Genomic DNA, 24,943 nt, shown 5'->3' on the forward strand with positions numbered 1-24,943 from the left:
ACCTAACCCCCCTAATGAACCTCAGAGCCAGCTGCCGGGCGGCTGCGACCCGCACAGCACATCTTCCAGACAAAAAAAACCCACCCGGGGTCGCTTGAAGAAGCCGCCCCCCCCCCTCCGCCTCGCTGCCCACCGCCCCGCTCCCCGCGGCCGCGCCCGGCCGGGCGGCGGCGGCGCTCCCCGGAAGCGGTAATGCTCCGCGCCGCTCCAGGAAGCGGATGGGCCCTGCGCCTTCCCCTCCGGAGCGGCGGGGAAGGAAAGGAAGGGAAAAGAAGGGAACGGAGAGCAACGGGGGGGCCCCGGCGGCAGCCCCCCGGCGGCGGCGGCGGCGTCTCCATGGCGGCGGGCGGGCGGGGGAGCCGCGGCTGAGGACGCCGCCCGCTCATGGACCCCGCCGCGGCGGCGGCCGCCGAGGAGGAGGAGGGCGGGGAGAAGCCGCCGGTGATCTACACCATGGAGAACAAGCCCATCGTCACCTGTGAGGGCGCCCGGCAGCGGGGGGTTGGTGGTTTGGGGGGAGCGGGGGTCGCCCCGGAGCGGGTGGGCGGCTGCCGGCCGCTCCTTCCAATCCCCCGTGAGGAAAATGGCAGCGGGGAGGGGGCTGGTGGCACCCGAGGGGGGGGGGCTGGTGGCACCCGAGGGGGGCTGAGGGGGGCTGGTGGCTGATGGCACACGAGGGGGTCGTCTCGAACTGGGGGTCGCCCCCTGGTGCCGTGGGGCGGTGGTCGGTAAAAACAAGTGGTTAGGGCCGTCGGGTGCTGAGGGGAGGACGTGGAGGTATGGCCATGAGGGAGGGACACGGACGTATGGCAGTCAGACTCGAGCCTCAAACTTCTGGCTGGTGTGGCAGTGCGCAGGGTGTCAGGAGGAACGAGGCGTCTTCTGCTGATGTTGTTAAATTTAATCCGTGACTACCGCGCTTTAGTTTGATCTCAGCTTATTCGGCACGCCGCGGTGGTGAATTAGCCCTTCCAGGTGTCAGAGGTAGGCAGCCGGGACGCCTGGACGTCGGTCCGGATGGAAAACGCGAGCCCCTGCGCCCTCACAGGGGTGGAGGGTGGCACACAAAGTTCATGTAAAGCCAGCACGTGAACTGCAGCTGTAAGGCTGCCAACGCCACGGGACGGCGAGCGGGATCGGCCGGAGAATTCTGCGCTGGTCGAAAGTAACGCTATCGGTGGCACAAGAAACGAGATATTTGCGTTGTATCAGTAAAGCACTGGGAATGCTTCACGCGCTTGTTCAATAGAAACTTGTTTCATAGTTGTGTATTGTCTTAGCGCAGAGTAAGCATTATTTTTTGTAACCGACAATTAACATCTTCGATATTGGTATTTAGAAAAATATCCAGCTGCAATTACACAGTACAATTGCAGAATTCTCTGTGTGTATATACACTATTTTCTTCAGACTCTTGTTTCATAAATGTGCTCTTCTTAATCTTTCTAATTGATTTTGGATGCAGTTCCTAATCTGAAGTCAGTGATATCTGGGCTGAATGTGCAGTACTCATCTACTTCAAGACACCTTTGAAAGCCGTTTCACTTCAGGTGAAAGATGGAAAAACGTGCATACTGGAAACGTGATGGATATCGTTGCCATCCTTATTGGTGTTATGGTACTGCTCAGGCTGTGGTGGAAAGCATTTTAGATTTGCTGGTTTTAGGTTGTATCCAGAATCGGAATTGGCATGTGTGTGTGTTTTTTGGGGGGGAGGAGATGGGGTGCCTATCAGTCCTTACTGATCCTGAATGATTAGAATATGTAAAATGCCATTCAGCCTGTTGAAGTACATGTAGTTTTACCTCAGGGTTGCTTTTTTTTTTGGTGTTAAATGCAGGAAAGAACTTTGGTCTCTTTGCACAAGGAAATTTTGAAAATCCCAAACATTAAATTTCGTCAGTTTCAGTCAAACCCAATTATCTGATTTTAAAAATAATTATGACTTTCACATATGAGTGTATTCTGAAGTTGCAAAATATTTCGCAGTCATCATCAAACAGTATGATGGCAGCATATCTACAAATGAGAGGCAAGGTGAATGTTATATATCACTTGTGCACCTTGCTGCTGGACTAAAGGAGTCATTCCTGGGGCTGTGAACAACCGTGACAATAGTGTCTTTACTGATGTGGGTTGCAACGGATGGTCCGAGTCAACTGAGTACAGAAAATAAAGCTAATTGGTCAAAAGTGCTCAGAGATGACCTCTCTGGTGAATGTAGTAAGAGTGACTTGCTATCATTTTTAAACTAAAACATTTACTTTTAATGGTGGGAATGCATTTTGCTTTAGCTGCTTTAGTTTCCTTTCTTCTCTGTCCAGAGAAGATGACTACTTGGAGACTATGGAATTTCAAATAATTGCATTCAACATAAACGACTTACTTGAGGGAAAGCTTTTCTGACCATTACAGCGCTGGTGATTTATGAGGAGATGAAGTGTGGTCTTTCAGGACAGGGATTGTTGACTCAGATTTGGTTTGTTGGAAAATACATTCAGAGCTACAACATTAGAAGCTGCTCAGCCAATACAACTTGTTTTATTGTCCTGACTTCAGGCAGTTGAAGTTGTCCGGTGTAATTGCTCCCCCCCTAGTTAAAACTAGTCGTAATTAAAAATAGTCGAAAGACTATATGAAGGAGGAGTGAAGGTTAAGTGAGGTTGTGTCTCGGAACATAAGTATTTCCTTTTGCTACAAGACTTAGATTAATCTCTGTCAGGTAAATATTTGTATCATGAAATACTCCTGTTAGCTTTCAGGGTTTCTTATTAATGGAGAACTGAAGAGAACAGTTTGTGGGGTTTTCTGGAATGAAAGTTGTTTTCAATGCTGTGCATACAGTGATGTTTTGTAAACAAACGTTTTTATCTACTTGAAATAAATTTGAGAGTACTCTGAAAGGCGAGCTTCTGCGGAGAACAAACTGGCCAAGAGTTGTGCTTTCCAATCTGCGAGTTTGTCTGTATTGTAAAAGTACTCATTTGCTGCATTGGTACGATCCCGTACACAGCAGTCTATGTATATATGGGCTCTGGCCTGCAGAAAAAAAAAAAGGTAGCTTCCCTGGGGCTTGTATAATTGATGCCCATAGCAAATGCAGTTTTTGACACTACTCTTTCCATAATAATTCCATATTTTTTTTCCCTTGGGATATGTATGTAGCTGCATTAGTCTTGTATTTAAGGTATGTGTATTGCTGGAGAATTTAGATTAATAGAAGTCAGTTCTGCAAACCAACAGCTTCTGAAGGCATTTCCTCTGAACAAAGCAGACAGCCTCATTTTTGAAGCGTGGAAAAAGCAGTATGTTCACAGAAAGATGCAGTTCCTCTGTTTCTTTTTTTCCCCCATGTTCTCAAAGTGGCAGCATCCCATGTAGTGCCAGGTCATTCCCATCAGTTACATCTGAGTACCACGAAGGCTCCTTTCCAGATCAGCTTGAATCACATTTTTATACTGTCAGTCTGGAACCCAGCAGGGACCGTCACTGTCCAGCTGTGGTTGTTCTCACTGTGGCACATTACTTTACAAACTGATGAGTCAGCTTCTAGCTTTCTCACTGCTGTAGAAATATTGTTTTTAGCATCGTTAATTGTTTTTTATTTGAAGAGGCAAGTTGAGTGTTTGCCTCTGGCATCTTGAACTTAGGTACCTTCTTTGCAATATTGACTTGACGTAATCTTTAAGACGATGCAGAGTGCTTTCCCAGGAAACCTAAGCAGTGCTGCTTCCTTCTCTTTGGTCATATCTTAAATTTAATTCGAAAAAGTCTTTGGAACATTTACATAATGTTCAGGCAGATATATACCAACCAAGTCTTCTGATGGAAGAACTTGTCGTTATGTACCTGGCTTGCGCTTAAATTATTATCTTTGTCATTTTCCATATAAAGAGCAAGTTGAAGACTGAAGACAATCCTAAATGAAATAATTTAATAGGATTTTCCGAGCTTTCTTACCAAGATGTTCTGTTGCAATTATTCCCATGTAGTTGTTGAACATTCCTTATCAGCTTGTAGCATCTGTTTTTTTTATATATATATTTATATATAGCATGTATGTGTATTTGTTCTCAGCTGTCAATACTGTTGGTAGAAAGGACTTGATATATCTCTCTGGAGAGAAGAGGGTGCACGGATTTCATCTGATCCACGTGCAGAATGTGCACATTCGAGGCAAATGTGCACAAAAGCAAAACCATCAGCAAAACCATTGCAGGCCTGCAAATGGGAAGTGTTTGTAAATATCTACAAGAACAGCATAAACAGGAAAGACTAATACAAGGAAAGGGGATGCGGGAGGACTTTCACGTCTCTTTGGAGTGTAAGTAAATGCTTACAGTTAAAGATACTGTTCTGGACTGGAAGAGCTTGATTCAAAAGGTCTTTGTAGCTAGCAGGCAGAGCTATGAAGATGCGTTGAACAAGAAGTGGCCCATGTTGGCCAAGTGATGAGCGTGGTTTGCCGCTAGTGAGACCCTTCAAACAGCTGTACCCTGTAGAAGCATGTTCTCTGGTCTCAAGCAGGACTCCTGGCTGCATTGTAATTCTTTACTATTGTCTCAATGATCCAATATTATTCTGTATTTACATCTAATTAACTTCGTCGTGAGAAGAGGCAGCATATTCTTGATAGCATAAACCCCTGTTTTGTAAACTTGGTGGGGCAGCAGAAAGTAAAGACACCACATTTTACTAAAAGGAATTTTCTTCTGCAGACTACTAACGAATTAGGTAAAATTTTTATATAGCAATTAAGATGTCTTTGTGTTTCAGCTTTTAGCCCTCTTTTGAAAATGAAGCCAGGCTGGGGAGCAGGACGACTTCTTAAAAACCAAACCCACCACCTTAACACAAACAAAATCTTCCAAAACTTTAGATGGATACGGTTGTAATAGGCTAGTGAATTATGAAAAAAGATTCATGGCAGAACTTTTTAGCAGTGGAAAAGCGGGATCAGAAAGATTAGCGCTGAACAATATTTGGGAATAAAAACTAAACAAACCCACTAAAGTGTAGTCTTGGCACTGAGCTCTCTTGTAGGTATTCGGAGCCTTTTGTCTTGGTTGACTGGGGTTTTTCATCGGTATCAAAGAAAAATATTTGTTTGCTTTAGTCGTCTGACCTCAGGAGTTTTCTTTTTACTCTGCCTGTGCAGTTAGAGGGTTGGGATAATTTCCTCAAGAGGAAAATATTGACTGTGGGATGTTGAGATACTGCAGTCGCAAAGCCTCTAAGCAGCTGAAAAGTTTGGGATGTGTTAGAAAAGAAAAAAAATAGATTCTTGGGGATTTGGGTGGGTTTGAGGCAGGCATCAAGTGAAATGCCAGTAGTTTCATGGTTCCCGTGTCAGAGAGCTGCCACACAGAGCTCCTTCAGGGAGCCCTGGTGAGGTTGGCATCCTGCACCTCGTGCTGTGACCGCACGGACCTGCAGCGCAGCAGTGCCCTTCGCAGGGGCAGAAAAAAGGGGGGGAGGCTGCATTGAATTCGTGTGCCGTAATGTCAGGGAGAAAGACAAGGAGGAAGGAACGGAGAAAACTTCAAACATGGGCCCAATAATGTAACATTTCGATGCATAACTTGAACCTTCGTGTGGTCTTCTGTAGTGGGGCGCTCAGTCAGCTTTGCGTTACGCTGTCACCCAGACAAAGGGCGTTCTGGCATTAGTTGCCCCTCTCAGCTCTTGCTTTATGTCACCTTCAAAGGTTTTCCAAAGGATTAGGTTTATGGTTATGATGTGCACTACAGGGATACGGCATGTCCCTGGATATATAAAAGCAGTGTATGTTCTTTACTTGGTTGTGTAACGAGGTTTCACAGCCAGGTTCGCAATCCAGACTTGTTTGAGTTAGTTTGGTTCCTCTTGTGGCTGGCCTGGCCATCTGAACAAAACGTTCTGGAGCTCCATTGGGGGGATGTCAAGTGTTTGTTGGTCATAAAAATTCTTTTTAAATTATGCTGTCTGCCTCATTGTTTGATTTAGGCTTATGGTAAAACCCTTTTAAAACTTTGCAGTGCTTTATTTGCATTTGATTTCTGGACAGATACCTGTCTGTCTAGGTTTGTTTGTGAACTATTGAGCTAAGAGGCAAAGGGCATGCCTTCTCAGTTTTGTGGGGTGGAAAGAAGGGACACACACATGCTGTCTCCTTTCTTCCCTTTCTCCAGGAGTGTTTCTGGCTAAGGTATATCATTTGAGCGTTAGTGCTTTCTGTTATTTCGTTAGTTAAAATAAATGTTACTGCTTCACATACAGAACCATCCCATACTGGGAGTGGCATCGGTTCACGAGTTCCTGTGCTTTTTTCTGTATTTTGAGGGGTGAGGAGAGGCAGAGAGAGGAGGCTACATGTATGCTTTTGTTCTTTCTTTATTTTTATTTTTTATCTTGACATCCAGGTGGAGAGTGGATTAATTGAGATACACATGCTAGAAAAGCTGAGATGGGTACTCCAGAGGGTATGGATTAGCAGGACTTCCTGTAACAATCAATAAAATAAAATAAAAATCCCGTATTCAAATAAAGCAGTCAAAGACTTATTAGATTTATTTAAAAAATGGAGAAGTTGCAGAGTATATTTTAAAATTGTGTATAAATGTGTAATTATGAATATAAATCTATTAAATCTAATTTGATTTCTTTGTAGAAGATATTTATGAGACAAACTTAAAGAATATAATAAAACGAAAGATGCCCTCATATAATTATCTTAAGTGATAAAGGATTTTATTCCCAAGTCACCATCTCTACTGGGATATTTAGGTTGCGTTTAATTCTGGCAGTACTCAGAGAAGAAAATCCTCCTCTAAAAAGCTGCTTCATTTTCCTCGCGATAGGATTCCAAAATTACTTTTGTTTCCCATTCCTACACATCCTTCCTTCTCCTTTTCAGCTCTGTCTAATCGTGCTCTATGCTTTGGCTGGGAGTACTTTCCCTCCATTACTGACAGTCCTTGGGGTGAGAGCTTTGTGTCGAGACCCATCCACTGAAGTGAACTCGCTGTGCTAAAACGGTGCTCAGGCATCCAGCCACATGGCTCCGTATTTAGTGCGTGTGCTTTTCTGTTTGCTTGTTTAAATAACAACAGCAACAGCAAATCTTTAAAGCAATTCTCCAGCTTTTCGTTCTCCAGACTTTTGGTGTTTGCTGTAATTTTGGATTCCAGGGAGTACTTATAATTTTGGAGTGTTTCATTCAAAATTCAGTGAGATGCAAGGGAAAATTCACGCGTGTGGGTTTTATTTTTTTTTGGTGTGTGTGCGTGTGTTTAATATTTTCAGAAGTAGATCGTGGGTGCAGCAACTACTGATGCTTCAGAGACATACCCAGACCAGAATGAGGCCTCTGCAGTGCTTCGTCTCTCTTGAGTCTTGGGCACCTGGCACAATAACCCTCAAAATAATAATTGCAGGAGTTTTGTTCTGTTATTCGGGAAGGTTGTTGTGTTCGTATTGCCTGCCCCTTCTCCCCGAGCAGCTCATTACCTGGCAGTTAACAAATTAATGGGCATCTTGCCAGCCTTATGGTCCTTTCCAAGCTGATCCTACTAACCAGTCCCGGTGTTCGTCTCCGTCAGTACGGTGCTAGAGTTGCCCGCTGCTAACCTCGTTTGTAGTGTTTGATGGAGGGCTCAAATGCGCTGATGACAGCAGAGACAGGGTCTGGTTGAGCAGAACCTCAAGTGTTACAGTCCTTTGGGGGTTTGCATATTTGGTTGCAGTGTTTGGTACGTGATAAGCTGATACAGTTTGCATTGAAGGACCGTTCTTTTTCTTCTAATCATTGAGGATAGTCTTGCACTGATGATAAAACACATTCTTTATATATTCTTCATTCCCTCAAAGCCAGTGCAGGAGGAAAAGCTAACTGGGTTTGAGTCCAATTTAACTTTTCTTCAGCTGATAATGCGATGTAGTTGTCTGTAATGGGCGGGTGCTTCAGTATTATCCCTTAGTAGCTTCTCTGTGTTACGGAAAAATATTTTTACTCAAGATGTTGCATTCTCCAGCGTTTCGGGGCACATATTAGATGTTTAGGTGCATACAGAAAGAGCACAGGAACCATGCTATGCTGCTTTCTTGTCAGGCTCGAAGCTTCATGGACTATCGCTTTAATGTGGTCAGCATGCCGTTGCTAAATCACGGAGCCATATTTCACTTTCTATGGGCAGTAATGAGTTGCAAATCAATAAACGGTTCTCCATGGCCTAGCTCATAGAGATGTTGTAACTTGGTATGAGACAGCATTAGCAATATGACTAATACTTGTTTCGGTATTCATTTTAGACCTCTGTTTATGGAATTATATTAAAGATTTAGTGTGGTACGCTTAATTCAGACAGAGCGAGATGGAAGGGAAGAGTAAAGCACTTGTTTAGAAACTTTCTGGAGACTTAAGGCTGGAGCACTAATGATAGAGTGTTTATTTGTTTGTTTATTTTTAAGCTATTCTAGGAAACTGTACCACTGAATAACAGCTACTTTGGTCAGATGTTAGAAGACCTGGCTTTGCTTATTTTGTCATTTAATCAGACTTTTTATTTAATTATACAACAGGACAGAATTTAAGAATTGATATTTGTAGGCTGCTGACAGTGTATTATGGTGGGCCGTGTGTTTTGTTCCACCTTGTGTATAAGCAGCTGCTCCAGCGGTGTTGGTATTTAATGCAGTTGTTCAAAGCCCAAGGGATTAAAGCCTAGCCACAGATCTGTGCATATGTGTAGGGCTAGTGCTAGGGGCTCTGCCTCGTGTTAACAGACCTGGTGTTTCTGAGGGCAGCAACAGCAGTGGGCTGCTTCGTACTGGCAGCAGCCCCAGGGTACTGAGGGGAGAGGAATCAAACCCAGTAAAAAGCACTGACTCCGGTGAAGGAGTTGCTCGTTAATTACTTTTTTGTATCTTTTTTAAAGTTGGACCAGCTATATGGGTGATACTGTCTTCCTAAGAGAGCAGTTTTCTCATTGGTATGTGCAAAACTGTAATAGGAAGGTATAAGAGCATATGTATTATCTGCCGTGTTAAAGTGTTGTATTAGGTTGGGAGAGCACCTGATTTAAAGAAAAATAGGGCAAAAAAAAGGGTAGTGCTAGACTCTAGTTTCCACGTACCAGAAAAAATTACATCTCTTTATTCAAACAAGCTATTGATAGCATAGTTTACTGATCTTTTGTGTAATTTGCACGTGATGATAAACTAATCTCTTTCATGTTTAGGTGCTGGAGATCAGAATTTGTTTACCTCCCTGTATCCTACGCTTTCTCAGCAGCTTCCAAGAGAACCCATGGAATGGAGGAGGTAAATTTACATTTGGTTCTGTCATACTATTTCAGTGTGTTACTAGACTTGGGAAGGTGTGCGCGTGTGCTCTGAGAAGCTCTTACTGTAAATTGAATCAAATATGACAACTGCCTTAGAAAGACAAAGGTAAACGTTGTGCACCTTAGGATGATCATTTCAGCACTTCAGCTATGTTGAACTTCCCCTGAAGAAAAATAATAGGAGTGCTGTGTTTCTTTTTGTTGTCATTGGTTTGTTTTGGTATGTGCCTTGGTATGCTTTGGATGTTTTGAAAGGGATGTGCTGCTCTTTTTCATGAGAATATAGGTAAAATTTAAGTGGAATTAGATGAAACTTCATGCAAAAAGACTGGTATGGCACACTGTTCTTGTGGGAGAAAAATATTTTGGGCATTTTCCTGTTTGGAATTTTCTACTTTTAGAAACCTTAGAGATAAAAGAAATATTTTAATGAAAGCTGAAAAGCTTCTAGCTCCTGTTCTTGCAAAAAGGAGCATCTGTAACATTTCAAGTGATACCACATTTTAGTTAACAAACTGCACTAAGCACAGTTTTTGAGTTTCCAGTACCAGAATGTTTCAGTTCCTCTTCCACAAAATAATTTTTCATTTTTGAAAATGTTCTGCAACTTAGGTCGCGTTCACTAATTTCAGTTTTTAAACTTTGCAGGTCTTATGGTCGTGCTCCGAAGATGATTCATTTAGAATCTAACTTTGTGCAGTTTAAAGAGGAGCTACTACCCAAGGAGGGGAATAAGGCTCTTCTGACTTTTCCCTTTCTTCATATTTATTGGACAGAATGTTGTGTAAGTATTAGGAAAGCAAAATGAAAAATTGGATACTCAGACTTAAAAATGAAATTGTTTGGCTTTCTAACCGCCCTCTCTGGTATTTTTCAGTTGCTTTACATGATGTTTAAACAATTAAGCATGCATACCTGATATATTGCAAACTTTGTCAACTTGAGTACTTTTTGCCAGAAGCAGTATTTGTAACGTTGCTTTGTGCGAAGAGGACAGGCTTTTGAATGACCTGTGTTCAGTACTTTGGCATGAAAAAACCCGAGGTCTAACAGCATTATTGCAGTAGCACAGCACACTTGCCACATAATGCACAAATGTGGCCAGATTATTTCAGTTATCATCTATTCATGAGATTAAGTCTTAAAAAATATAAATCTCTATTTTACTTAATTATTTGTGTAAGCAATTAACATACATCAGCAGTCTTAACTGTTGTGTTGGGCTTACGTGGCACGGTTTTGGTATTGGGGGTGCTGCAGAGGTGGCCTCTGTGAGCATATCGCTGCAGCTATCACAAGTCAGATCAGAGCCAGCTACAGCTTGCTCCAAAAAGTACCCACTGCTTTCCCGAGCCAAGCCAGGGAGAGACACTGGTTGGGCCTCTGGGAGAGCAGAGTTAAGGAAGGGGAAAAAAATTTGCTATGAGACAGCAGCTGGGAGAGAGGAGTGAGAACATGTGAGGGAACCAGCCCTGCAGCCCCCAAGGTGAGTGCAGCAGGAGGGCAGGAGGTGCTCGAGGCAGGCAGCAGCAGTTCCCCTGCGGCCTGTGCAGGGAGAGGCCCCCGGTGGAGCAGGCTGTCCCCCTGCAGCCCACGGGTCCCACACGGAGCAGATCTCCACGCTGCAGCCCGTGGAGGAGCCCACGTGGAGCAGGTGGATGTGGCCTGGAGGAGGCTGCGGCCCATGGAGAGCCCCCGCAGGAGCAGGCCCAGGGCCGGAGCTGCAGCCCGTGGAGAGGAGCCCACGCAGGAGCAGGGGGTCTGGGGGGAGCTGCCGCCCGCCCGTGGGGGACCCGTGCTGGAGCAGTTTGCTCCTGGGGGATGGATGGACCCCGTGGTACGGAGCCGTGTGGGAGCAGTGCTTGAAGAGCTGCTGCCTGTGGGCAGCCCCCGCAGGCTCAGTTCGGGAAGGACGGCATCCCGTGGGAGGGACCCACGTGGAGCAGGGGCAGAGAGGGAGCGTGAGGGAGCGGCGGAGATGAAGCATCAGGGACTGACCACAGCCCCCAGTCCCCGATCCCCTGCACTGCTTGGGGGAGGGAGGTGGAAGAAGGTGGATGGGAGGAAAGTGTTTTTAATTTGCTTTTAGTTTCTCACTATTCTAGTCTGCTAGTGATAGGCAATAAATTATATTAATCTCCCTATGCTGAGTCTATTTTGCCTGGAACACTAATTGGTGAGCCCCTTTTCTTCATATTTTCTCCCCTTGTTCTTATGAGTAGGGGGGAGTGAGAGAACGGTGAGGTGGAGTTTAGCTGCCCATTAGTGTGAAACCACCACAACTGGGCAGGATTTATTAAGCCTTAATTCTGCTTATCTGCAGTTCTGATTCTATTAGATATGTCTTTATGTTTTTTCTTCTGTTGGAACAAAATTTGCTGTTTGATCTGGTGATTCACCACTTCTCATCCCAGGACACGGAAGTGTACAAAACTACAGTCAAGGATGACATCACCAAGTGGCAGAATGTTCTCAAAGCTCACAACTCAGTGGACTGGCTAATTGTAGTTGTTGAGAGTGATGCCAAGAAAAAGAACAAAACAAATATCCTTCCCCGAACCTCTATAGTAGATAAAATAAGAAATGACTTCTGTAACAAGCAAAGTGACAGGTAAGGATTCTTTTACTGGCAGACTACTTAACCTTTAACTAGTGCCTTGATTGAATCACTAGAATGATTCCCTATGTAATAGTTTCCTTGCTCATTTAAGTATCTTCTCTGTTTCCATCATTTAAAGCAATAAAGGGAGGACTGTATTTTCAGTTCCTCATGGATTAGTGGTGGTTTGTAATTGGTTTCAAAAACCTTTCAAGAATACTGAGATCTTAGCAGTGTGCTAATAATCAGATTTCAGAACTTCAGCTTCAGAAATAATTAACTTAAAACATCTGAAGAAACTGGATTTATTCTAAGGAAAATAATGATGAATATAATATATGAAACTATTTCTTGTCTTCATTAAAGTTAACAAAAATAAATCTGAATGTGAATCCAACTTTGATACATAATTTCTTCTTTATTTTGAAACACTGCACTGAATATATTCTATATTTTCATTTTGTTTTAATCTCAAGAGTTAACTTTAAGTAGGAGATCTTCCCCCTAATAATGGGTGATGGCTTAGAAGAGTAGATGAAGCACTCATTGTACCTTCGTGTGAGCTGGCAGTGATGGCATGTCAGCACATTATAACATGCTGTACATTGGCAGTATTTTTGTTGTACCTAGACAGTGTTTGGTATATTACAGATTATTTGGGCAAATAGTTCAAAAGATCTGAATCAATTTATTGTTTTCTATCTACTTGGTTGGCTTGGTTTAATCATTTTGCCATAGGATGTTACTTTTCTAACCAGAAATGGTGTTCCGTTTGGATGGGAGACTTTCGTGCCTTTAAAGTTGTCTTTTCCTTTTTGATCATTATTAGATTATCATATAAAAACTGAGGAAAGAAATGCTCTAAATAAGGCTTATTTATTTGTGAATTACTGTTATCTGTTATGTGCTTATTTAAAAAAAAAAAAAAAAGAAAGGCAATGGAAGTTCCAACACATAGTACGTGTAAAACAAATTGACAACCTGCAAGTATATACTATAGAGTTACATTTTAAAGGGCTTGAGGGCTTGGGAAAGGCTGACTATATATAGTCTAATGGACCTTGATTTCTGCCTTGCATAATCTTTGTCAGGAGTAAACATAATTATTGTTCTGCCAATTGTATTTCTAAGTAGGCTTTTTTCCTTTGCTAGCTACAGCATTACTGATGTTTAAGTAATTGGAATAATGTATCCATTATTTGCTTTAAAAAAAAAGAAAAAAGTAAAGCTTTATAATACTCATTGCATGGAAAACACTTAACTCTTTTCCATAAAATATAGCACAGCCTTAAACATACATGGGAAAGTTTAAGAAACTAACAAAAAAGCAGACCACTCTGCCTCCCTACCCCTCCCAACTTATTTTTTTCCATTGATTAATGTTGAATTAAATGCTCAGTTTTATTCACTGTGAATCTGTCAAACGTGCACAGTATTTAACTGCATTTATGTGTGATTTTTTTTTTTTGTTTTATACCTCCCTCAAAATAATTTTCTTCAATCTCTTTACAGATGTGTGGTACTTTCTGACCCTTTGAAAGACTCTTCCCGCTCTCAGGAATCTTGGAATGCCTTCCTGACCAAACTCAGGACATTGCTTCTCATGTCTTTTACCAAAAACCTAGGCAAGTTTGAAGATGACATGAGGACTTTGAGAGAGAAAAGGACTGAGCCAGGATGGAGTTTCTGCGAGTATTTCATGGTCCAGGTAAGAGTTCCTTTTTATAGCAAAAAAAGTGCTTGAGTCCTAGTTCTAATAATGGCTTGTTGTTGTCTTTCTGGTATTTTTAATGTTCTGCTCATTCTTTGAGGTAGGATAGCAGGGAAGATGAAGACTGGTATTAAAGCAAGATTTTTGAGATTGACAAGTCTGAAGAGATTGTGTGCTGTGTTATACGTAACACAGACCTGCTGCAAACAAAGTTTTGTGAACCTCAACAGTAGCAGACACAAAACTCTTTCTAGTTGCAGTAGTTCCCCTTGAATTTTGGATAAGTGTCCTATTACTGTGATTGTGCAAAGACACTCAGTCTTGTAATTGGTATTAAATGTGAATATTGCTGTGCTTTCTTTGCTTAGTTCATTATCAGTATGCATTGAGGTGATTTTTTAGAGAAGTGTCTGTTTTCAAGTAATCCCAAATAGAGAATGCCCTTCATTTATTTTTTTTTTGGATTTCTAAATATGTCTGCTTTAAATGATATAGAGAAAAGCAAGAAACTCTTATTCCATAGAACTGAAAGTTTCGATTCCTTTGAATTTTCTAGTCCCTGAACAGTTTCTTTTCCCACCCTAATTTTAGCTTACCTTCATGTCTTCTCTGATTTCATGTGCTGCCACTTGCATGTGATACATTTACTTCTCAGACTTTTTCTACCTACAGCTTTGCCTCTCTTCTCACTCTACAACTGAGACTTTATTGATACTGCAGTGGTGTTTTCTCAGTTTAAACAGGAGACGTTATTAGGGGAGATGAGCGTTCAGCAATTTTTTTTTCTTTTTTAAACTTGAACTTTCAATAGATGTATAAACAGTGTCTTGTAGTGAATCACGATCTGGGTAGAACTGAATTAACTGGCATAGCTGCATGACTAGCTTTCTTTGTGAACCTCATTGTGTGAAGAGGAAGTGGTGCATCCACTATGGTGGCAGATTTTCTTTTGTTTGTGATTACTGGAAGGGGAAGAATGATGGAAAAAGTGCTACTTGAAGCTCTACATGCAGATGGATAGCTTGTAATACTGTACACAACTAATTTCAGTAACAGGCTCATTGTCTTGCTTGTGTGTCAAAAGGAAGAGCTGGCCTTTGTCTTTGAGATGCTGCAGCAATTTGAGGATGCGCTAGTGCAGTATGATGAACTGGATGCCTTGTTTTCTCAGTACGTTGTCAACTTTGGGGCTGGTGGTAAGTGTCTTAAATGAATACGGTTAACACATATTTACTGTTTTCTTTGCTATACTTCTGCTAAAACAACACAATGCCTTGGGTGCCACGTGTGTACAAGGGAGATGGAGATGGCATGTTGCAGTGAAGATTCACTGGGCAGTTTATGCCTCTGTTTTATGTTGTATGCAAACTCAGTTTTTTGCTTATGAGCCTCAGAGATTAAAAACAGTTTTTAATGAAAACCTGCATTTTGCTTTTATTCAATTATCGTTATAAACAGAGCTCTGAAGCTCTGTAATTACCTAAGTATCGATCTGACTGGGATGCAGTTACTGTTCTCACAGTTCACTGCTGAGTTACTTAATAAAGAGCCTCTAGAACAAATGCATCCAGTTTTGCTTCAAATTACATGAGACATTTCTATCCAGTTTTGTAGTGATTAACAATTATGTGCTTAATCTGCACTGCAGAAGACAACCGTCTCTTCACAAAATATTACTGTGCAAGAAATATCAGCTTGTTACTGTTTTAATTAGCCAAAGTGTGTGTTGTTATATAACATCTTTAATCAGATGTGTGTTATGAATCTGGTGAAAATGCAGTGCAGGAGTAATTGCAGTGAAATATATTTGTTCTGGCTAAACCTGAAAGTGAGGGCACATCCATCAATGATGGCTGAGTAAGAAATGCTTAGGTGGATAAAGCTTGTTTGTTTTGAACTTCAGGTAGGATTAATTGCTGAGAAAAACATTACGAATTTATTGCCACTATACTAATAGCAAATATGTAATTAAAACAAAATGCACATGGGGTTTGAATGCTCTAAAATTTAGTTGTTGACTTAGCTATGGAATTTCTGTTGTTCCGTTTTATTTTTAACGTTAAGGCATCAAATTTATCATGGATAAATAATTTAAGAAAGAGTAAGCAAGCTTGTGACCTCGAAGTGGGGGGGAGGAAAAAGGCTTTAACAGCAGTGATTGATTCTTGGATGCTAACTTTATTTACTTAGATGGTGCAAACTGGCTGACGTTTTTTTGCCAGCCAGTGAGGAGCTGGAATGGTCTAATTCTCCGAAAACCTATAGACATGGAGAAGAGAGAGCTAATTCAGAACCAAGAAGCTACTCTACTGGATTTGCGTAGTTACTTATTTTCTCGCCAGTGCACGTTGTTAATCTTCCTGCAGAGGCCATGGGAGGTTTCCCAGAGAGCACTGGAGCTTCTTCACAACTGTGTGCAAGAGCTCAAGCTATTAGAAGTGAGTCTGTATAATATATTCCTTTATGCAAATGATTTTATCCAATGATGATCTAACGAGATTGTTGAAGTTTAGGTGTTGGTCACCGGAATACAGTAAGCATGGGCTGTGAGGTATCAAAATGATGCTGTAATACCAGATTGTAACAGTGCTAGAACTGAATCTTTCATGATGCAGTTGTCTTTGAAAGAAATTGGAGACATCACATTTAACAACCAAACCTGTATTTACTTAAAATATTCTAGTCTTCGCCTGGAAAGTTAACAGGTAATTTACCTGGCAGGTAATTTGTCTGCTTCTTTCCTCGATTTATTACTGAGCTCTTGAGTTACAGTTTCAATATATTGAAATCTGTGAACAATGTTGTATTGAAGAAAATAAGGCAAGGTGGTTAATATGCTGATGTGCAGGCTAGTAGTTTGTAACAAAGAACAGTTCTGAACTGTAAACACTATTTGCAGTGGGGCTTCTTTGTGTTTCTAACTTTATAATTCCTTTTGATGCCCAGTAATGCTCCGTGGTGTTTTGCTTGTCCCTCTGGTTGTCTCATCTAAAGACAAAAAAAATAAATAGAAACAAGTGACTGCATTTAGAGGTTTTTGTCATTCTGCCCGCTTCAGTGCTCACCCCCCAGCACACATTCTTCAATTTGTGCTGGTGTTTTTAATCCTTTAGAGGGATTTTATTGGGGATGTTGTATGCTGATCATACTCTATGACATTTTTAATTGACATGCCTCCTTAAGGATAGCCTAGCATGCACGAGAAGACTTCTGGACTTCACTTTGTGACTTGTGCATGTCCGTAATCCCATAGATATCTGATTCTCTGTTAGTTTTATCTGTTGTATTATAAGAGTAACTGCTAGCTTTTGCCTGCCTGATACACTGGTACCAACTTCCATAAGTTATCATGCTGCATTTAAAAACAGAAAATCTATTTCAGAAATGTTGCCTTTTAAAATGACAACTTCGTGTATCCTAAAACTAACTTAAAATTCGCATGTATAATATGCTTTGTGTGTTGTTGTGGTTTTTTGTTTGTTTGTTTACTTTTTTTCTTTCCAAAATAAATACAACCAGCCTTCTAAATCCCAGAAGGATTGAGTGGAATTTCAATGTTAGTGAGATTTGATGCCTCCTTGCAGAAGTAGTATTATATCTACAGAACTTTTTCCTAAATCTGTTTTCCTTAGACTTAAATTTCTAGAAAGTTGGAAACTTCAAAGTACTAGCACCTATTAATCCTCTCTTGCTTCTCTTTCATCCTGGTGACTACATCAAATCTAATTAACGTAATCACTGTTAAGTTGCTTAGTCGTTTTGGCTTCATGAACTGATTTTTGTGTGCGTGTTATTCAGGAGCTAGTGAAGAGTTGGCCTTTTTGTGTGTTTTTTAGAGTTAATTCTTCAGAGAGGCTCCTATGTTGTATCAAGAAAAGTATTTTGCTGAAGTATATTCTTACCTAACTGATGTTTATTTCTCAGTTAATTTTTTGTTCATCTTCAGGTCTCTGTTCCTCCTGGAGCTTTGGACTGTTGGGTGTTTTTGAGTTGTTTGGAAGTCTTACAAAGAATAGAAGGCTGCTGTGATAGGGCTCAAATAGATGCAAATGTTTCCCATACAGTTGGTTTATGGAGCTATGCTACTGAGAAGGTGAGCAAATAATGTGTTGTACTTACGGCATTACAGTTTTGAAATAAGATATTTGTTTCTATGGAACATATATATATACATATATATACATATGTTCCATATGTGTGTATATATATATATATTCATCTTGGAACTTCAACATGTGGTTCTGTATATTGGTATATTGTCTTGGGTATATTCTGGATGAGACATCCGAGCTTATAACCCGGTTGCACCACAGGTGGATGAGGCCTGGGAAGTACTAGAACATGTTCACCCCTTTGGAGGAGGGATGGAAAGGAAGAATATTTCATGTCATTAAACTTGGTCTGACACTTACCCACCCCTCCTCCCCACCAGTTCTCCCCTTCCCTGTCAGTAGTTTGGTAATGATTGGCTAATTGAACTCCAAAATGAGCTCAGTCCTTCTTGACTAAGAGAAGGAACGTGTATTTCAGTTACAACAGGAGATGCTGACCAGATTCAGATACCATTACTGTTCTAAATAGAGATTACAGCAATCTGTTTACATAGTTCATTATTTCTTCAGTATGTTAGTAAGGCATTAATAGCCCTTGAACTTTTCTGAAGGTGTTATCCTTGATGGCTTGTGAAAGAGGCAAATAAATAATAACTTGCAGTTTTTCAGTTGAGCAGCCCTTATCATAGAGAGGGGAAAGTCCGAAAGTTGTAAAATGTCCTTTTCAGTGCAGTTAAGCCCCTTCCCTAACCACATGAATGCCTTTTCAGGTTCCACTTACTCCATTTCTCTAAAAGAGTTAGCGTCTAAAACAGTTTAAAAAGTTGACAAGAAACTCCAGAAACTAAGCAAATACTGTACTGTGATCTTGGTGGATGTTTTTGAAGACGAGTGCAAGCTTATCCTTGTTTCTATAGCCTGTAGGATGTTCTCAATTTGTTGTGATCTTGGTTTGTGTATGTTTCAGTAAACCTAAGAATCTTCTGCTGATCGTAGGATGTCCTTGTCTTAAGTATTACTAAACTGTAGAAAGACAATCTCACCTTAAAATTTGGTGCTTAAAAAAGGAAGTGGGGAGGAATTTCAGAATAAAGGAAATAAACAGCTGTTTAAAGTGGTGTTGGGTGTATCAGACACTTCACGTGTTGCTGCATTTCTGAAGAAGTTTTGTACCTGGGTTGGAAATATTTGTGCCATTCATAGTTCTTCTAACCCAAAGGGCAAAAGGAGAAATCATAGAATAACGAGTAGTGGTGAAGTGGAACAGACTGAGTGAAGTTCAGCAACTAGTGAGGAAAATTAAGTGGAATTTAATGGTTCTGGTTTTCCCTTTAATGACCACCCCCATTTAAAATGTTTTACAGCAACATAACAAGCTGAGAACTTTTTGCTTGGGGGAAAGGGGTTACTTTGGTAGTTGGTTGAGTTATACTAAATGAGTTACCAAATGGCCAACGGTAAACTTCTTTAACACAGGATCCTCTCCTGGCTTCTGGTTGTCAAGCATGCCAGCTGCTGTCTGGAAGGAATTTTTATGGTAGTTGTGACACACTGTTTTAAAACAGATTAGTTGTGCTAATCATCTTTTTTTTTTTTTTTTTCCAAGAAGGTTTTCATTTTGAATACAATACTTGGGGTGAATTTGCAAGCTCATCTAATCAGTGTATTGGAAACTGTCTGCATTTCTTGATTGCATAGTTTTCAAACTTCTGTACTGAAATACAGATGCAGTTAGGAATTTGGCAGTAACTGCCAAACATCTCAAGCTTTTTGCATGCTTGTAGAGAAAAAGAGAGGGATTTATTATGATTTGGTTCTCTGCAAGCAGGGGTGTGCATGTGTATGCATGTGTTCCAATGTTGAGTCTGCAACTTACGTTATATACAACTCAGTTCATCATAAAATTAATTCTCACTTTGAGAATCAGAGTTACCTTTTTAAAGGTTCTCTATTTTCTTCCCATGAAGCAACTTTATTATAGATTTTATAAGCAGTGTAATATGGCAGCAGTATTTTCCATGGAAATGTCTTGTGTTGTTGGAATGGTGTGATAGAATAAAAGGGTTTGTATATTGGTTTTGTAACCTATTGAAAACAAGCATCTGGATTCTCTTACAGTTAAAATCTCTGGGTTACCTGTGTGGGCTCGTGTCAGAGAAGGGACCCAATTCAGAAGACCTTAACAGAACTGTTGATCTGTTAGCAGGATTGGGAGCAGAACGCCCTGAAACAGGTATTACCAGGAATATACATGTGTCTTCTAATAACGGACATTGTCTTAAATGCATGGCATATAAATATATCAATAAGAATAACTTCTGGGTATCCCTATGTTTATATAACCATTGATAGAACTCTATTATATCTTACATGGATTTATTTTAATGGGTCTAGTACTTGAAATTATCACTGCATCTTCTTGCTGTTGCAAGTGTAAGGTTTTTCCATTAATGGTCCATTTACCAGCATTTAGGTAAATATTCTGGAATAGTACTAGTTTTGAATAAAGTTTTTAATACTTTCAGACAAGTATTAAAAATGTTTGATAAAGAAGTGGAAGATCCTTGATCTAATGCAAATAGATAACCTGCAACCTGAACTACAGGGTGGTGTTATGTGAGTTGAAGTGATATTATTTGAGTGGCTCAACAATTAAATTTACTGGTTCTGGACTACTTGTCACTCACAAAGCTATTTCTAAAGGGAAGAAGCTTTCAGAAGTTAAAAAATGCTAGAACAATTAGTATCTTTGAAGTATTAGCTGTCAGGCTGGCACTTTACTTGCTCTTGCAATCATGATACATGTTTCTTAATTCAGCGCTATAGTACCTGTTGTGTTTATTTAAAATGGGGGCTTTTTTCTTTTGGAAATATTGGCGTGTATTTGGTCTGGCAAGAACTTTTAAATTGAGCAAGCTACTTCAGAAAAAGAAAATTGTACTTCAAAGGAAAATGGTTACCAAGACCAATGTTTAAGTTATAAAAATGTCTTTAAATTACAGTATACTTCTGTCATACTGTTTTATAAACCCAGCATTGGAAAGTTGTGAGAATACTAGTCTTGGCAAAATACAGTGGTATTTAAATACAACTGTGTGTGTGTTGCAAGGTTGAATAAATGGCATGAAATACTGTGTGGAGAAGTTAGTATAGTTACTATATTGCTGCTTGTCTTCACCAGGCTACACTGAACATCACTCGTGTTAGTGTGTGCAGCACACATTTATGTGAGACATCTTTTCTTGATCTTATTTTAGAGTCTGGGGAAGAAACTTATGATCTGTCTTTAAGGGTTGTTGGTGGGTATTGAAATAGGCATGTATTTGTAAGTGACGTTTCCTATTGTTTTTTTCCTAAAGCCAATGCATCACAGAGCCCTTATAAGAAACTTAAAGAGGCCTTATCGTCTGTAGAAGCTTTTGAAAAACACTACTTAGTAAGTACAGTCTTTGGTTATTTATATTAGTTTTGGGGTATTTACATTATAAAGTAAATAGGGCCAAAATTTTCAAACCTGAGATGATGTTAGGAACTTGAATCTGTATTTTTGGCATCAAAAGTCATTGCTTACATACCGTACACACCAACACTGATTTGTTTTACAACTGGAGCCCTGTAAGGGACCTAAGTTTCAATTATGTAGATTAATATTTACAGTTATGAGGCTGGAGGTTATCTGTGGCTATGTATACTTAGCTATCAAAAAAACCAATGTCGTGGCTATCCTACTCTGCTATCCAGAATTATTTGAATCTTCACCAGAAGAATATTATTGCATGAATCCAACTGTCCTTCAAATATTTTAGGCTTGCATCTTGCAATGAGTGTTACATGAGTTAAGTTATTGTTGAATTTCTTATATAAAGTGTGGGACGTCTGCGGATATTTCAGTTAGAGATGACACAGATTGAAACATTACAATTCTCATTGCACGTTAATTTGTACGTTTATTTTCTGACAGCTCCCTTATTGAGGAGCCATTGTAACGATATTGTGAATGTTTTTTATAAAAGGTTGTTAAATAAAACCCAAAACACCTGACTGTCACAAGAGTGGTTGTGGTTTGTTTTGCTTGTTCATTTTCCTTAGAAATTTCAGAGGAAAATGATTTTGTAGTTACAGTACTGCCTTTAAAGTTCTATGGGGAAAAGTTGGATGAAAATTAATCAGTTTTTTAATGTGAAATGCCACTTCATTTTTTAGAAAGTTATTATTAAAAGAAAATCTTAACAGATTTGTTTTGAAGATGCCAGATTTCCACTTACATGCTTTGTTTCTTTGAGACTAGTTGGATAGGTGGACAAAAACTTAAGATTTCTCAGAATTGATGGCTCTGCACACATGTTCAGTTCCAACTTGCACCCTAATATCTCTGCTAAATTAAGCAGTATCTTCCTAAATTTAAGAAACCAAGTGGGGTCTGCAGAGGTTGCAAGTGAAAGAATTGCTTACCCTGTTTGTATTTCTGACTGTGCTTTTACGCATCAGAAATTCAGATTAGTAGAGATCAGATCTACGTAGAAAATATTTTAGTGTTTGTTGCATAAATACATACAATTTATATGTAGCTTTGTTTCGTCCATGTATTCAGTGGAGAACGTGGAATTAATTAAAATTTCCATACACAACTAAGATAACTTATTTGCATTTAAAATTTTCATGAGTTTGGAAAGTAAAATGCAGCTCTTCAGGAATGTTGAAAGCAAGAAATGATGAGCTTTTATTACCAGAAAAGGCTGGTTTTGTTTTATTCAGTGTCTAGTCTTAGAAGACAACTTCAGAATCTTGTTAAGACTTGTTAAGATCTTCTGTGTTGGCTTGTACCTTAATTTTGGGGGAATATTACTTTTCATGTATTTGTTTGGTGTCCAAGACCTCTCTCACTTTATACTGGTTGGTTGAGGAGTGAACCGATAGAGTTTATTGTAATGTGCTGTTTTGAGCTCTTTCATGAGAGAATGAGAATGCACGGGTGATTTTTCACACCCCCCTTCTTTAGACTCTAGTTAAGAGACATTACAAACAGGTTAAGAAAAGTTTTGGGAAATCATTTTTAGGTTGTTTTTCTGCCCCATAGAATAGATGCTTTCAAGCAGATACTCTGTTAAAAAAATGAAATAGGCATTTGAAAGTTCTTAAGCAATCTCTTTTGATGACTAAAATAGTTCTTAATATGCTAACTGAAGGACAATGAGTTGCTGTGGAAGAGGCTGCTGGTTTGTAAATGTGGTATGAAATGTCTTTATGTCCAGTGATGGTTAGATATTGGAGAAATAAGTTCGATGGTACTATACAGTATGTGTTGATACAGGGAAAGACCTTTCTCACAAAATTTGCAGTTACTACAAGCTTAGGACAAGTTAAGGAAAGTGACTTGCAGACAGTGTGGCTGAATTGGAAATTAAGCTTGAAGATGATGGAGAAACTTCAAGTCAGGATTATGTAGCTTCAAGCAGAATTCCTTTAAGGCATGCTTGGGAAAGTAATTTTTCCAAATGTAGGTTTGTATTTTGCGTTTAACTTGATGGTATTATGTACAGCTTTAGTGAAAGAATCATGTACTGTACGTAGCTCATTTTGTTTTTGAAGTATTAGCTGCAAGTCTTTAGGATACACTCTAATATTTTGCTAAATATGTTACACCGTGATGTATCCTGGAATGATGCATACACTATGCTCTCATGTAATAAGAGCAAAATGGGCTATAGTCACTGAGAAACAGGGGGTTTCAAAAAAGACAGGAGGATACATGTGCATTTTCTTGAGTATTTTCTGTATTTTTGACTTATCTTTAATACACTTTTATTTTCTTCTGCCACTTACAACACGGGTATGTTGCAAACCTCTCAAAAATGTGTCTTGGGGCAATAAGAAATCTAAAAGTGACTTGTTCTGGTAATTTTGTTGTAGTAACTTAGTTACTGGTTATGACTTCATGTGAAATATCATGTAGCTACTAAAAATACACAGCTTATAATATCTTCTTGTCTTTTAACAGGATCTGTCCCATGCCACCATTGAAATGTACACCAATATTGGAAGAATTCGCTCAGCTAAGCTTGTTGGAAAGGACTTGGCAGAGTTTTATATGTAAATGAAAGCTTGAATATAATACTTGAGGAAAATAACCTGTATTTCAAAAGGAATTTTAAAAAGTATTTTTTATTGCAAACACACCCTAAGTTTCCCCCTGTATTTTTTTTTTTTGGGGGGTGGGGTGGGGAAGGGACAGGGGGGAGGCAAGGGGAAGATGAGAACCCTGTCAGTCTTTTTATTTCGAACCCTAATTCTCACCTCATTTTAGTACTCATACCTTAACTTTCCTATGTTCTTTATTTTGATCTTCTGCTAAGGAGGCAAGGGTTAGGTGGAAGACATAACCTTGCATTTACTGTAACCTGCTTTCTAACGTGACTTCTGATTTGCTTCAAAATTTACGTTCTTCTTAAACGTACACAGACACACTTATGTACATATATACTTAAAAGCCAGAAAATATGTTCTTTCGAGAGTTATCAGTTTTGTATTTGAAGGTTTTTATTAGAAAACGTTTAGTTCCCCCTCTGTGAAACGTTGTGATTTCATTCCTGGTCTCTAAATACATTTTCTGTGTTTCTCTGCTGTTAAACTCCACTAGAAGACCCTCCTGTGTTGGTTTTCTGTCTTTAATCTCAAAGAATTTGGGAGTACTGATTGTTTTTTGTTTGTTTCTTTGTTTTTTGGGTGCTCTTAGCTTTGGGCATGCTTCTCATCCAGGTTTACTAAACCAGTCTGAACTTCTTGCCCACAATAGATTCTGTTAAATTAACTTTCTTAAATTAATTAATTTTCACCTGAGGGGATAGCATCAGATTTAAAGACTACCATGGAACTGTTATGTAGTGATAAAATGATACTTTCATTAAAGCGTTTTCCTGCTCTAAAATTGTTGAGCAAGCATAATTTTAGTTACCTGTCAGAAGTTTGAAATGGCTTTATCATGAAAATGCACTTGCGGGAGGTAGGTTTGCCTCACTCTGATTTGTGATAGATCTGTATGTGAGGTCTCATTGACATGGTATGTTTAGACAAATTGCAGTTCTGCTTGCTTAAATGGCTTGCAGAAAGGTAGGTCAAGACGTTGAGATGGTACTAGCAAAATGAATAGTTTTGCTGCATTTTGTTCTGCATTCATATAGGGTATTCCCCATAACCACTTCTTAAAAAAATGTGTAGACAGTGGCCACAAAGACACTTGTATCACTCTGTATTCGTTTAT

At 39.8% G+C, this 24,943-nt stretch overlaps 1 protein-coding gene across 1 annotated transcript in view; it reads left to right on the forward strand.

Moving 5' to 3' along the window:
• The first annotated feature begins 200 nt into the window (after positions 1-200).
• TRAPPC10 (trafficking protein particle complex subunit 10) overlaps positions 201-24,943 on the forward strand; it is a 42,275-nt gene continuing 17,532 nt past the window's right edge. Inside the window, exons 1-11 of the mRNA XM_048065938.2 lie at positions 201-478; positions 9,219-9,300; positions 9,972-10,107; positions 11,738-11,934; positions 13,435-13,630; positions 14,718-14,829; positions 15,824-16,071; positions 17,580-17,726; positions 19,804-19,918; positions 21,045-21,121; positions 23,684-23,775. Of these exons, the coding sequence (XP_047921895.1) occupies positions 385-478; positions 9,219-9,300; positions 9,972-10,107; positions 11,738-11,934; positions 13,435-13,630; positions 14,718-14,829; positions 15,824-16,071; positions 17,580-17,726; positions 19,804-19,918; positions 21,045-21,121; positions 23,684-23,775 (1,496 nt within the window). The 5' untranslated portion in view covers positions 201-384. The remainder of the gene's footprint in view (positions 479-9,218; positions 9,301-9,971; positions 10,108-11,737; positions 11,935-13,434; positions 13,631-14,717; positions 14,830-15,823; positions 16,072-17,579; positions 17,727-19,803; positions 19,919-21,044; positions 21,122-23,683; positions 23,776-24,943) is intronic.

This window comes from Anser cygnoides, chromosome 1, assembly GCF_040182565.1.
Source record: "Anser cygnoides isolate HZ-2024a breed goose chromosome 1, Taihu_goose_T2T_genome, whole genome shotgun sequence".
In the NCBI taxonomy this organism is placed as follows: Eukaryota; Metazoa; Chordata; class Aves; order Anseriformes; family Anatidae; genus Anser; species Anser cygnoides.